At 42.2% G+C, this 15,599-nt stretch overlaps 1 protein-coding gene across 11 annotated transcripts in view; it reads right to left on the reverse strand.

Annotated features, from left to right (window-relative positions):
• The window catches only part of CCDC146 (coiled-coil domain containing 146), a 114,927-nt gene that overhangs the window by 8,289 nt on the left and 91,039 nt on the right, over positions 1 to 15,599 (reverse strand). For all 11 annotated transcript variants that reach the window (XM_070617020.1, XM_070617023.1, XM_070617021.1 and 8 more), the window contains 6 exons: positions 8,506 to 8,601; positions 7,739 to 7,909; positions 5,196 to 5,284; positions 4,938 to 5,102; positions 3,448 to 3,672; positions 1,704 to 1,932 (listed from right to left, as the gene is read on the reverse strand). In XM_070617020.1, the coding sequence (XP_070473121.1) occupies positions 1,704 to 1,932; positions 3,448 to 3,672; positions 4,938 to 5,102; positions 5,196 to 5,284; positions 7,739 to 7,909; positions 8,506 to 8,601 (975 nt within the window). The remainder of the gene's footprint in view (positions 1 to 1,703; positions 1,933 to 3,447; positions 3,673 to 4,937; positions 5,103 to 5,195; positions 5,285 to 7,738; positions 7,910 to 8,505; positions 8,602 to 15,599) is intronic.

Below are 15,599 nucleotides of genomic sequence, written 5' to 3' on the forward strand. Positions count from 1 at the left end.
CCTACGGGACTTTGAAGGGCATAGATGTCTGATATTTAATTTGAAGTTCTTTGCATTTCTGTAATGTACCCCCTGACACTGTTGACCCAGATCCTCAATAAAGTCAGTTCACAGACAAAGGCCTTGCATGAATGGTCTTGGGAGGCGGAGGCTGAAGAAAGAGCGAGTCCTGAGTCTGCACTGACGTGGCACAGAAGCGGACCAGGCACTGTGTGTGCAAGCTGATGAGGGCACCCCGCAAATGAAGCACTCATTGGAAGCAGGAGTCCAAGCCACAGGAAGGCTGGGGAGGCTGTGTGGGAGACCTGGGGGATGTTCCAGCCAATCCATCTAAATCAGAGCTATGCTGATTGAAGAGGAGAATGGGAGAATTTATGGCTAAAAAAGTGAACACTGGAATCAGAACCTTGGCACGTTTGTGCGAAGTGAAAGATCCTATCGTCTATTTAGCATACACACACTCACATGGCATAAAATACGAAAGTAGACCGACCAGCCAGTTCCACATCGCCTTGTGAGTGCCCACGACACGATTACATTAAAAAAGCAGCACCCAAAACTCTGTCTACAGCATGAGCTAACGGAAACCATTTACTCATACGCTAGAAAAAGACCAGAAGGATCTCTTCCAGATTTTTGATAATTTTAATAGTGATTATATTTTGGGGATAGAATTTTATTTTATTCTTTCAAATTTTTGTATTTTTTCAAAACTTCATTAACTGAACACATCTTAATTTTACAATCAGAAAAAATCTGAAAGCAAACGACATTTTAGAAAACATGTTAGAGGTTAAAATTTGTTCTTGCTACAGTGAGTTAATGGAAAAAAAGTTTAGGCCACAGATTTTTTGTCTGTGTGGGTGAGGAAGCTTGGCCCTGAGCTAACATCCATGCCCATCTTCCTGTACTTTATATGTGGGACACTGCCACAGCATGGCTTGACAAGCGGTGCCACGTCTGCACCTGGGATCCAAACCTGAAAACCCTGGGCTGCCGAAGCAGAGCACGTGAACTTAACCACTACTCCACTGAGCCAGTCCCAAGGTCACAGATTTTTCCGTTTATTTTTTTTCTTCCATTTTCATTAAGGAAAAAATGCAATTATGACATGTGAAGAAAGTAGCTTTATATTCATGTTTTATTTATTTATTTGCTATTTCATGTTTAAATTTCTTAGTTTTATTCTACTCTAACAAAGGCCATGTTAGAGGCTGGGTCATTAAATTGCAGGGAAACTACAGGGGTTAAAAAGGAGTCTAATATATGTGATTGCCAACTAGTCATATACAACAGTCTTGGCTCCAGAGGGCAAGAGCACCAAAAATAAGAGAGCTGGGTGGTCCCCAGCAAGCATCAAAAGATGATTATGCTGAGGGTAGTGAAAGCCTGGATTACTGAAGTTTTGAGCTATGAGGAAGCTGAGCTGGAGCTCAGATCTGGGAGGGTCTAAATTCCAAGGGTGGAAAGGGCTTCATCAGAAAAGCAGACATCTGTAGCTCGGACGCCTGCAGCACAGATTCCACCATGGAGCAGCGGTCAAAGGCATTTTTAGATAAGACACACAGCTCACAGGTTCTTATGGGTACCAGGAGAGGCATGGTTGATTTACTTGTAAGAACGTATGCAACCTACAAATTTATAAAGGAGAAAAAAGTGAACGCAAATGGTCCCAGGAAGTGTCTCTCGAGCATGTTTCCCACCTGAATCTGGAGCACGGCGAGGTCTGCGTCCAGGGACTGCTTGGCCGGCAGTAACTTCCGGGTCACGTGAATCTGTCTTTGCTTCTCAGCAATCTTCAGTTTCAGGAAACGGATCTTCTCTTCCAGGACATGTATTTCAATCTCTCCATTTAGCTTCATCTTCTCTTGGATGTTCACTTTTTCATAGAAGATGCACACTTCCTCTTCCCGCTCTATTAGCTGAACACCACTGCGGACAAATTGAGAGGCAGAGGCTGAGAGGGTGTTGAGGCCACTGTTTTACTAGTCGTTGTGGCCCCTCTGGCTTTGGGTGCAAAATACACACCAATATTGCATAATTCCAGAACACAGCAGACATTTACCATGGGCTTTCTAGTTAAACCCACTCTGAGTTTGTCTGGGGAGAGGAGAGGGCGGACTGCTGAGCGCCTGCACTCTGAGCTGCCTCTGTGGTTGGCTGCCACGGTATCTGTGCAGGTCCCAGCGGTTTTCCTGGGCTGGGAAAGAATGTCACCCCCGTGCATGAACAAAGTGAGCCCATAGTCTGATGTTCTGCAGACCCTCTTCTTGGGCCAGACTTGCCAACCAAGATCTGGCCAGAAGTACCCAGGCAGGGGCCAGGGAATGTGTTTCTGCAGCAGTTCTGCTCTATTTAACTTGCCAGGCCCAGAAGGTTCTTTTAATTTGAGTATTTCTGATAGGGATAGGGGCGCGGGGGGAGAACCCTCTTTTTGAGGAGAATATAGGGAAAAAACAAAGTCGGAATTTTCTAACTCCAGACCCACAGATCCGACTGGGGCCTGGGAGCAGGCTGCCTAAATGCTTTGGTTTGTGCCAGGAGCCAAATAAGAGGACTTTTAATTTTTTTCCCCCAGAGAAACACCTGCCAGCCCTTTGAAAAAGTGGTGTGCTTCCCACATGCTGTGCATATCCGTTATCCCAGAGTTCATCTTTAATTGCTTCTATTTCTCTCTCTCCTCCCTCAAAACACGTGTGCACATAGTCGTGTTCAGCTAATCTGAGCTCTATATCTTGTCTCATTTGCCTTCCGTGGGCCCCTCTCATGATCTTCTTGGTTCTCTTGACGACAGCAGCCAGCAGCAATGGTTTCCTGCCTTTTTGTACGTTCAGGGTTCAGCCCTTACACAGAACACAGCCTCATACAGAACAGCACACGATCAAGGTGCGATGAAGAAATGATTCTGCTACCAGATGTAATTACCATAGGGGGCTACAATCTTGCATTCTCGATTTCCCAGAGCACAAGCAGCTTGGGAAAACTGCTAAAATTGTAACTGATGAATGACGTAATTGTAGCCTGGAAGAAATGATGCTACCCCTAAAGGTCTCATTTACTTGCTGAGAAAATGAACTGGGAGAATGGCTTAATAAATATCAGAATAAGACTAAACCTGTCCCAAAAATGAACAAGATCCAAAGACTTATTTACGTCAATTACACTGAAAGAACCAGATGGTATCAGAGGCATCCCGAACGGGCGCCTGGGAAAGACTCTGCTGTCCAAGCGAGCCACTTCCCCATCTCTCCTCGCGCCTGTCTCTCTTACCAGGACAGAGGTTCCTATTTTCAGGCAAAACAGACAGCCCCTCTCCTCCAAGGGCTAATGACACCCGAACCTCAAACCTCCCTCAGCATCCACTGTCAAGTCTAGAGAGAAAAGGGGCAACATTTTCAAACCGGATCCCTGGGAGGTGTGTTTTCTTGTTAGATTCCTGGTTTTCACCTCTCATTTCGATGCTGAACGGCTTTCTCGTATTTTTTGCGAAGCTGCACCATCTCCTCCTCAATCATCGTGATCATGTTGGCGAGTCTGTCAATGTTGTTTAAGCGTGCTTCCTTCTTCTCTTTCATTTCTTGGAGTCTTGCTACAATTTTGCACACATCGTTTTGCATGCTTTGTCTGATGGTAACATTGTTGGCATGTTTCAGCATAGAATTTTGTAGCTTTCTTTAAAAATAATGGGAAAATAGGTAAGACTACAACGTAGTTTCTTTAAAAACAATGCAGACTTTCGAAACACAAGCAGAACCAAAGCGGCTGTTGCTTGAGCGTGTCCCGTGAAAGGACAGCAGTCGGGTAACCATGACATTCATCATATGATACTCTTCAGGGCTTTCTGCAATCTTCCCAGGTCTCAGATTCCCCCTCCCTCTGGCTTAGGACATCTTTCTTTTGTGCCCCAAGCCTCTGCTGCCCCGCTTCATCAAAGCAAGAGACTAATTCATTTACTGCTCTGCTGTCCCCAGGAGACTGTGCTCTCTCGAGGGCGGAGAAGGTCATGTCTGATGACACCCACTGGACCCAGGGTGGTGCCTGACTCAACTCAGTGTCCCAAGAAATGCTGAAGGAATGCACGGCCTCCATGAATGATATTTTACCCCCATGTAGAATGAGAACCTGGTCAGGAAATTAGATTTTCCTTGTCATCCCAATCCCCTCCCCCCTCTACTCCCACCCCTTCACTACCCGACACACAAGAGGCCATTTTGTAATAACTTTATTAAAGGAAACTGGGCAATAATGGCCACCAGAAAACGATTAGGTTGTGTAGACTCAGTGGACCAGAGACCAAATACAGTGAAAGAGTCCAACAGATCTTGCCACACGGTAAATAAATTAAGAAAACACTCGCTGAAAACTTCTATTTTTTATGTGGATTAATTCATTTAATATTTAAAAAGTCCTGTAAAATAAGGACTATTTTTATGGGTAAGGAAAGTGAGCGCAGAGAGGGAAGGCAGCTTACCCAAGGTCACACAGCTCGTAAGTGGCAGGGCTGGGATTTGAGTCTAGCAAGCCACCTCTCTTAACTACTCTGCTATCCTGCCTCCCACAAGCACCTTAGATGCTTCAAGTCTGCAACCAGGGGATGTTAGTAAATAAGCGTTTGATTGTTTTCTAACTTTAAATGCAAATTATCAAATTTGTGCTTCTCTTTCTAATTGGGTAAGTGGAAAGAAACATCATAAGCATAGTCATATATTATAGTTTTTCATTCACGTAAAAAAAAAAAAAATACGGCTCCCACACAGCAGAAGCAGAAGGAATCACATTCAGCTGCTTGGATTGTCTGTAAAGGAAAGTATTTTAGCAAGGGCTTTTCTAGCCTTGCAGAAGTCTGTTCTTTTCTACTTATTATCCCCAGGGTACTTCAGAGTTCAATAAATCAGAAGGGAAGCCTTTGAAAGGACAATAGTTATTGTAACACTTACCTTTCTTGAGTAACTGCACTATTTCTTAAAATTTCCAGTTCATTTAATATCATTTTATGCCTTTCTTTGATTTCATTTACTTTCTGGTGAGCTTTGTGAAGTAAGTTAACAAGTTTGTTTCTTTCATTTCGAATAGTGTCATACAGTTTAGCAAACTCTCTGAGTCTGTGAAAATACAAGTATTTTTGAAACTTGTGAAATTAAAATCCATTTTTTACCCCCACCTAAACTAGATAAATCATCATGTAATTCTTTTACCTCCGATGAATTTCACGTTTTTTCTTCCTATGTATCCTGATTTCAAGATCCTTAGCTTTGATCTCCTTAACAATGCTGTTATATTTTTGCTGAAATATAAAAATTATGAGTGAAATAATAATAATAAAAAAAACACCCACCACCACCATCATATGAATACTTCCTATCTGTTAGGAAAATTCTATCTTGGCCAGCTGGGCTGTGCAGATCAGGGAGAAGAGAGAAGGGGCGATCAGAAAATGCCTGGCCAGCTGAACTGAATCACATTGACTAGGAGAAAGGGCTAATTAAGCGAGAGAAAGAAGAGAGAGGAGGAAAAGGAAAGAGCCTGCACAAGCTGGGCTTGAGGAAAAGTTTGGGGAACTTCTGAGAGAGCCTAAGAGTGACTGTGGACAGCACGGCTGGGCTGGCTGCGTGGGTGGGGAGTTGGTGAAAGGTAGATGAGGGGAGAGGATTGGTAGTAAGTTTTGATAAAAGTTATGAATTGAACTCTCTGTGGTCCTTTGTGTTTTTGAGAGACTGAGCCATGATTTTAGAGCACTTTTCCATTCTTTGAGTGTGTTGTATGTTGAGTGTGTTTTCCTACACAATGAGGCACCACCCTGAGACCAGCCATAAGGTGGTGTATGCAGATTACACGTGGATATTTTAAAAGATAGCAGGTCTATTTCTAAAGTCCTAAAAATACACCAAGTGCCAAATACAGTCGTTATGTTCTTCAAATATAAAGATACCGGGTCTTTCATCGAGGGTAAGAAACGTACTCAAAGATGAAGAATTTGCTGGAAGAAACCAGAGGACATAGTTTCCGTCACCCTTCGCTCGAGGACTGTGGGAGCAAAGCCCACTTGGTGTCAGGGACTCGGAAGAAACCAGGCATCTGCGCCAAGGTGGACGGGGAGTAATTTCACGTTGTTCTCAGTGAGAACAGGAGTCAGGAAGAAACTAACATTACTTAGGTAACTGTATGTGTGAAGAATTCAACAGATAGAAAAATGTAGCGTCATCCACCTTGGGAGTGACAAGCAACACTGGTTTTTCCCTTCACTTTTTGTCTTTTTTTAGGGATGTAGATGAGGTGTGAAAATAAAATAAGATTGTTGTCTGTGGAAATTACAGATTACGGCTAATGGTTAACAGACTAATTCCCAACGCTAAGAATACTTCAGGAAAACAATATTTTTCCTTTACTGTTTTCCATATTTCAAAAGAAAGAGATGTTGTGTGCTTTCATAGCTATCGGCTCATTTAATGACGAGGTCTGGTTTACACAGATTAGTCACCCATAGATAACATATGTATCCATTTTGGAGGTTAACAAGAAAGTTGTCTAATTCATAAACCAGATGGATGTCCTTGTGACAGGTGTCCCTGCGCCCTCTCCTCTCCTTGTTTTGCTCCTGCTCTCAGCCTCAGCAACCCCATTCTCTAAGGCTGCCTTCGGTCCTCATGCCTCCCTGGCCACTGTGTCTCCTTTCTTCACTCTACTGACACCAGCTACCCATGAACCCTGCTGGGCTGCCGCAGCCTCCGTGACCAGGGTCCCAACTGCTTAATGTGGATTAAGCGACCTTCACCGTCTGACTTTTCCTGCTCTCGGGTCTCACTGTTTGACATCCCTTTTCCCCATCTTCCCATGTGCCAATCATGCTAAACTTCTTTTAGTTTCTCAAATGTTCTAAGAGGGAAAATAAACAGCTGGGGGATTTGACGAGTGTGCTGTGGGTGCGGCGTAGCTCTCTTCAGTCTTCTCCGCAATCTCTGTATTTAACCTCATTGCTCACTAACGCTCTGATGTGAGTGAGTTCTTTCTGAAGAACAAGGAGAAGTGCTACCCCATGTAAATACTTGCTCAGAATTAGAACAAAGGTTGCCCTTAGAAACAGCCAACATCTGGGCCTTATGGTAAATTCAGGTGTTCTATTTTAGTAATATGTCATATCATATTGTCTGGACACAATCCTTACGTGGAATAAATGATTCTAGAGTTTTAGCCAGCACAACAGGAGGGTTGTTTTGGCCATTGGTTTCATTGTTGTTTTTGTTTCAGGAAGTTGCCCTGGGTCAGCTCTGGTACTTTGTTGGAGCCCAGCAAAGTCACGGGGTGAAGCAGTAACTTAGGGTGTCTGGCTTTGGTTCAAATGGCTTGATGAACCTGGGAGGGATAGCAGTCTAATGCTACCGCTTTGAGTTGTTCCCAGGCAGATCCCGGTGGAAGGTGGGCTGGGTCCTCCTCATGGATATCTGCAGCCCGTGCAGCTGTCAGCTGGTCCCTGGCGGTGCCCGCCCTCCTCTCAGTGACACTGCCCTCTGTTCAGCTCCTCTGCTCAGATCTAGCTCTTTTTCTCTCTAGACTGTGACTATTGCTAATTGAATCCTGGGACTATTCTTCAGTGCATGATTGAGTCTTGTTTAGGGCAGCTGTACAGCCACTGGACCTTGAAGGAGACTCAGGATTACAGCTTTCTAATGACCATTGTGTTAAAACGAGGCTGCCCTGAACTCCTGCAGTCATTAATGGATGGTTACAAAAGCGCGCTCACCTGAGCTTTCAGGAAGTCCTTGGACTTTTGCTCCTTCTCATCAATTTTGATTTGCGTCAGTCGGACGAGGTTGAACACCAGATCTCGCATGTTCTCTTGCTCCTTCAGAAGCTTGTTTTCTTCTGCAAGTTGCTGTTCCACTAACTTAGACTCAGCTTCTGATAGGATTTTCTTTTGATAAATACAACACGTTTTAATTTATTTGTTTGAAAGAACACACTAAGGTATCTTAGACTACTTTTTTATTTCATGTGTAAAATTTATTTCATTAAAACACACAATAACTCTACTGCCTTAGCTCCAAGTACTCTCTTTATCTTATAAAAGAATATGCAAACATGGTAACACATGTAACATGGTAGAACTTTTTCAGATTCAGAGTCTATTTTCAAGTAACTTTTTGAAGAGAAATAAGAGCGTGTTTTAAAATACTTTGAGAGTGGCTTGAATAAACAAAATTTAAACATTTTAAATTAGACATTGGTGAAATAAAACAGTTATTGTTTATTTTTAATATAATCAATAGCCCTTTTATTTTTAAAGTCTCATGAGTTCGTATAGTTTTTGCTGGTTCAAATACATCCTTTTCCCCCAAATTTAACATGGGGTTGAAGTGGACCTTGAGATGAAGAAACAGACCCACAGCGAGTAGGATCCTTCTCTCCTTGATGACTTTGCTACTGATGAGGTGTCATGGAACACAGTCACAAACAGAACTTCATATTAATCATTCTGAGATAGAAGCTTAAATGAGAGTTGTTATTAACCTGTTGGGTCAAATTCCTCTTAGCTACTTCAACTTCCTTGTGGAGTTCTCTGCGTCTCTCAGATACTGTAGTGTCATCTTTAGGGATAGCTTCCATCTGGAAATCAAAATTTAAAGCAGGTATTTATACAAGAAAGAAATCTCCAATGTCACGTACCCACTCCATCACGTACCTTTTGAAAATGGTGGGCAACTCCTGATTCTCAATCTTATTGGAACTGCCTATTATGCTGAATCTTCTTTATAAATTTATGGGAAACTAAATAGGAAGACCCGTTAAAAATCCATAATTCACCAGCTGCAAATAATTCTATTTCGCATTCATTTGGAAATAAAATAAGTCTTATTAATAACGGCTAACATTTATAGAGCACTGACTGTGTGCCAGGCAAGGTTCTGAGTGCTTATATGTATGACCTTATTTAATCCTCACAATAACCCCTTGAGGTAGGTAACATTATTACCTCCAATTGTACAGATGAGGAGAATGAGGAGCAGAGACATTTAAGCAGCTTGCCTCAGGGATGTAGGTGGAAACCCAGGCAGTCAGGCTCAGAGCCCACCATCTTAACACTGTATTTTACCGCCTCTCTAACCCATGATTCAGCACTTTGGAAACATGCAAATAAATGACATTTATTATTCTTATAAAATGTGAACTCATTTATGAAATCCTATAGATTAAAGAAAAAAATAGGAGATATTGATTAAATAACACTGGGAATAGTTGGCTACTCTGATGTAGTAGTAGGTTGAGTAGCTAGAAAGTTCTTATACAAAAAAGCCTCTTAACCTCTTTTGTTGATACCTGAAATTCCACCATTACATTCCTATTGTACTGGCTTGCACTTCGTCCTCTGTTAAAGTGCTTCTGGGAGAGGGCAACATGCCATCGTCAGTCTTTGCTACCTTACTAGGAATGAGCTTGTCAGACTCTTTATGATGGAGAAGAGAGCAGAGATGAGGTGGACACTTGGCAGCCGATGGCGGAAGGGGTACCATCCGAGGATACAGGAAGGGTTATCTCGGGGTGCTGACAGCATACCTGATTCTGAGCGGGTCTAGAGTTGGACCTTTATACCAAAAGCACATGAGTCCAGTGTGACGCGGTTCATTTTCCTTCTGTGACAGCACACACTTCTAAGCACCAAGGCTGAATATTGGCTAAAATTTGTCCCAAGAAGGGTAGATCATACTGCTTAGTGATTTAAAGGTCACTTTTGTGAGGTTCATGCTGCTCTTTCAAAGCAGCTAAAGTGTATCTTTGGATGCTCCAACATCCATGAGCCTGTGCGTCTTCGGTAGCACCTTCTGTACCCTCAGATGCCCAGCCATGTTCTGCTGTCCATGGAGAGCTGGTTGTGGAGAAGCACACACTGGACTTAAGAAGACAAGACCTGGTCTTGTGAAAGCCATATAACAATATAGAGAATTTGTGATTGCTGAACAGATAACTGCTATGGCAGGGCAGAAAAGGGAGAGTTCAGCATAGACTTGGATAATCGAGGAAGATTTCACGGAAGAGTTAAGAAGTCAGCAAGGAAGCGTTTGGTTTCTCTTTCTGGAGAGTGGAGTTAATTCTTCCTGGACAGAGTAAGTCCAGCAAGCACCCTGGTCTCTGGTTCTCTGCCACAGGTGCCCAGGAGTGGGCTGCTCCAAATACTTTGCTCCCAACTGAAGGTAAATCTGTACATGAACACTAACTGGGACCAGGGAAGTGTATAGGGTTTTCATAGAAGATACGACAAGAGCATTCTCACCAGCTATTCAGTCAACTAAAGGCTCCCAACAAATTCTCCTAATTTCAGGTCTCAGACATCTAGGTTATTTCCAGTGTTTTGAATTACAAACATACTGCATCGCATTGCATTTGCGAATTCAATGAGTTGCATTCATTTTTGAACTCTGGCTAGCTGCTTCTCTGGCACCTTTCTCAATTCTCCATAAACCCAATCCTCCAGTTTTAGTCAGGAATTAAGGATGCTTGATTTGTGGAAGGGGAGACAAGGTGAACCATTGGTAGCAGAGCCTGCTGGTTGTCTAGCCAATATGACCCTCCACTTTGACTTTACCAGCAGAACCCCTGTTTTATTCAGAGCTGCAAGTCACCCAGGGGTCCTCAGATGCCTCTGCAGCTGCAGGTGACCACGGAAGCCAGGAGGGGCCAATGGAGTGAAGTGGAAACCTCCCGGATGGGGCTCCTGGGAACGTGACTGTTTTCCCGATAAAAAGACAGTCGGCCAAGGCAGCTGCCATATACCTTTTGCACTCTGCCCTAGCCCACTTTTGTGTAATCTTGTGCCTAAAGGTGGAATGGCCATCTTGTGACCTTGTGGAAAAAATAAACATGTTAAGGATGACCGAAGAAAGAGCTAAGAGGATCCTGGACTTTTCATTATGTGAAAATACCTGGTGTGCCTACCTCTGGACTTTTTATTATGTGACAAAACAAGCCCCTATTTAGTTAAATCACCATAATTGAGTTTCTGTTATTTCTTGCAGCCAAACTGTAGACCTAACTGATAAATCCTCTGGAGGAAATTTTCCTAAGGTCATCTGGAAAAGGCACTGGAGTTATGCTGAACTTTCCACTAATGGAGGAGGAAAAAGAAAATCTATCAAATGTCACAGTTCTAATTATGTTCTAATATTGAGGTAAAGTAATTTACCATTACTTTTGAACCCCACGTTGCATATATCAGCAGTTTTTGTAAGCTTACTTATTTTAGTTCTTTGTTTTGGTTTTTATAGAGTAGTATTTCATACTTAAAAAAATAATGTGTTTATTATAACCAACCAAACAATACAAAAGTATGTACAGGAAGAAACTAAACATCATCTGCTCCCAACCTCTACTTCAAATGCTCCTCCCCAGGAGTCACTGTTAATAGTTTGGTGTCTGTTCTTCCTGACATGTTCAGTGTATGAGCAAATATCAGTAACTTTCATAAGAGTTAAGAAATGAGACCTTGGGGCCGGCCCCGTGGCCAAGTGGTTAAGTTCACATGCTCCACTGTAGGCAGCCAGTGTTTCATCAGTTTGAATCCTGGGCATGTACATGGCACTGCTCATTGAGCCATGCTGAGGCAGCGTCCCACATGCCACAACTAGAAGGACCCACAACTAAGAATAAACAACTATGTACCGGGGGCTTTGGGGAGAAAAAGGAAAAAAAAATAAAATCTTTAAAAAAAAAAGAAAAAAGAAATGAGACTTTATTCTGTTGCTGTAAACATCCCAGTTATTTGATATTGGTTAACCTCAGTTTCTTCAACGTTTTGATATTTTTCTAAAATATTCCGAAATTTCATGAGGTTTATGGCTTGAATTTCTGGGAGAGTCTCTCTGGTCAAAGGTCACAGGAGAATCAAACAACTGTCTCTGGGGGGAAACGAACGCTGAAGAACAGCCGGAGCCCTTGGTGCTCACCTTTCATCTCTCTCCTTTCTGGACTGCACGCAAGTCCGAAATGTCCACTCAGGCTTGGAGTGACTGGCCTGACCCTCTCCTGTTTTCAAGTACTGTCAGCCAGCTTAGGACTGTGGCCAGGCTAATTATAAGTCATGAGGTCAAAGAGGAAGTTAGTCTCTCACCAGAACTGTACTAGGACAATAACAGATTTTTCTTGAAATCAATGAAGGAAGAGGATTTTAGTACATTTTCATTTCTGTTACTTTTATATTCTATAAAATACTGATTTTTGCAGTAGATTGAGCATTCTACTGCAATCTCCTCTTTGGTCAAGGGCTATTCCTTATATATTCCATATCTATCTATCTATCTGTATCTCTCCAGCCAGATCACTCTATAGCGGCAAGCCTCATCATCAGAAACAGCAACCAATTAGCTTTACAGTATCCCGCTCTTAAATATAAGCAGACAGCTTAAGATCACCAGATCCTTGAGGAAAGATTCTAATAAGAAAGAGACAAAAACAAACAACAAATAAGAAAACAAACAAAAAACAGGAAAATATAACTTGAAAAAAAAAGAAGTCTATGCAGAGAGAAAAAAATAAAAAGAAACTATCATTAATATCCTCAGTTAGATAAGAGAAGATATGAGGTAAGAATAAAGATACTATAAAAAAGAAGAATTCAGAGGAAAAAAAGAGCTCATGCAAATTTAAAATATGAGAGCAGAATGAATGATTAAATAGAAGGATTAAAAGAAAAAGTTGAGGAAATCTCCCTTGCAGTAAGTCCAAAAGACAAAAGAATGGAAAATAAGAGAAAAAGACAAAGAAATTAGAACACTGTGTTAGAAGGTCCAACATCCGGATAATAGGAGTCCCAGAAAGAGAACAAGAAAAGAGAGTGGCCACAATTAAAGAAATTATTCAAGACAAATTCTCAGAACTGAAGGACATAAGTTTCTACATCCAAAGAGCTCACGAAGTGTCCAGCACAATGGATAAAAATAGAAGAGCCACAAGTGGGAACAACATCATGAAATTTAAAAATTCTGGAGGCAAGTAAAAGGTCCTACAAGGTTCCAGCATGGAGAAAAAAACCAAACAACAAATTAGTTTCAAATAAAAGGTCAAGAATCAGAATGACACCAAGTTTCTTAATAGTGACTCCAGAAGCTAAAAGACAATTGATCAATGCCTTCATCAAGAGGGAAACCGATTTCCAACCTAAAATTCCATATCCAGTTAAATTATCAATTATCTGTGAGGCTACAGTGAGGAAAAAGTATTTTCTGACATCAAGGTGTTCTGACATGCATTTTCTGATGCACGAGGGCTTAAAAACTTACTTTCCATTCACCTTTTCTCAGGAAGCTACTGGAAGGCGTGTTCCTCCCACAAAATGAGAGTAAGCCAAGAGAGAAATAGAAGAGATCCATGAAATTTAGGGGATCCAACATAGGAGAGGGGTGAAGGGAGTCACCAGGATGATGGAGCAAGACTCCTAAGATAAAAGCGGGGAGTACAGACAGAGAGAAATGAGACCAGCTTGTAACAGATCAGGAGGCTGAAAAGGAAAAGCAGCCCTGACATCCAGGAGCTGACCTGGCACTCACAGCTAGGCCTTGGTGTTCTCCTGTCAACCACAAACAATTTCACAGAAAATCACCGTGAGACAAGACCACTCCATGATCATAGACAAAAACAAGACCACTCTGTATCTGTGTTTGATCACAGACAAAAACATGAACATTGTCCAAGCCACAAAATACCGTATATCCCCATCTCACAGTCTTCCCTACCAATTTCAGCTTTAGCCTCCATCTAGTCTTTTCTCTTTCCAGATGAGATTTATTAAGATACTCAACCATAGAATTACTCTCACTTTCTGACAACACCCAAATCCACGGCAAAGTCCTATTTCCTTAAACTATCCCCCAAGTCATATACACAAGCCCCAATCTTTTAAGTCCTTTCTATACCCTCTACTGAGATACTCTACCCTTCCCCAGGGTGAGTGATCCCCCTTGCTGCAATGAGTAACAAACTCAACTCATGCAGCTACAGATGTGTGCCTAGTGGTCTTTGGTCAGAAGTCATTGACAAGTCTCAGAAGAGCTTTCTTCAAGAAGATTAAATGAACAGACTACCAAATGTATTTCAACGTACTGAGAAATTTATACAATTACAGGACAGCTTGGGGCTGAACTAATAAGTACACAGACAGAAAACTACAAACGAAAAAACCAAGATATTTATAAATTCCTGGGGACATAAACTTTTGTAAGGATGAAGTAATTATATAATGTTACATGACTCAGGTGTGAATAGCCTTTACATCTTCATAATAATGTAAACATCAAATTTGGAACTGGCCAAAATTATGACACAAGGCTATTCAGTGTAAGGAGGGACAAGAAATGTGTGTGCTGAACAGGGCTATAAAAAAAGCTTACTTCTCATCTTTTATAGTGAGAAGTAAAAAAGTCAGGTCTGAAACTGAAAATACAAAGAGTAGCATTATAAGCATATTACGTAGAATATGAAGATACACCACAAGAATCAGGTAAAGGTAGAAGATGATCAGGAATAGGAAATGCATGGCATATGTGCTGTCATCTGCATTCTACAGCTGAGGCAGCCATCAGCAATCAATGACAGAGCTGGTAAGCCAGCAATGAGTCTCAGAATCCTTTGTAACATGGTCATTTACAAGGAGCTACCACCAGCTGAAGGGAGCTGGTATTTGAGATGAAACCTATTTGCCTTCCCTAGATCTTTATGACTCCTCTCAGTTCTTTCATTCTACGATTATGTGAAACAAGGAACATTGAATGTCTTGAGCAGGTGAGTGACACATGAAAGCATCCCTTAAGAATATTAATTTGGTAGCAAAATGGAGGATAGACTGGACGTGGAAGGAATACAACCAGGGGAGAAAGCTGGTGGGCAGCTGCAGTCAGCCAGATGATGCCCAGTGGGGACTGAGACACATCTCTGAGGTTTATTAATAGGGCCTGATGGCACACTCGTCTCCACAGGAATGAAATACCATACTCACAGTCTTATCCTAACTATAAAATTTTCTTTAACCTTTGAAAAAGGTCACACGCATAAAGGAAGGAAAGCAACCTTTCCTTCTTGGTACCATCTTCCGGGTACCACAGCCTTTACACTTTCATTCCTTGCAAAAATTCCAGTTCAAAGGTTTGGAAATGCCCAACATCAGAAGGAGCTCAATGGACGGAGGATTTAACCCTGACTCTGCCTGATTCAAAGCTGATGCTCTCATCAATACAGCATGTTGTCCCAATTGCTGTGAACATTGGAAATGAGTCATGAAGAGAGAAAAATGCAGATCCATTCTAAACCAGAGCAAAGAGAGATGAAACTTCCAGGAAACTACAAATAAGGGGAATTGTACTAGTGGGAAAGGCAGTCTTCTGCATGCAGCCTTTCCACCCCCACTTGGCCACACAAGAACGGGCTTTGGGCCTGGAACCGTTCCTCACCACACAGCCTGTGCTCGGCGTATCACCTGCTGTGGGACTATCTTTCCCTGTTCAGGCACAAGGAGTGTTCCTTTGTTCTGCTTGAGCATGCGTGTCAATGGCCCTCAGGCACACCCCCGGCTTTCAGCTTTCATGCTCCACAAGAGAGGGGTCAGGGTTCCTTCCACTGTG

The sequence above is a fragment of the Equus przewalskii genome, chromosome 4 (assembly GCF_037783145.1).
Source record: "Equus przewalskii isolate Varuska chromosome 4, EquPr2, whole genome shotgun sequence".
NCBI classification, from domain to species: Eukaryota; Metazoa; Chordata; class Mammalia; order Perissodactyla; family Equidae; genus Equus; species Equus przewalskii.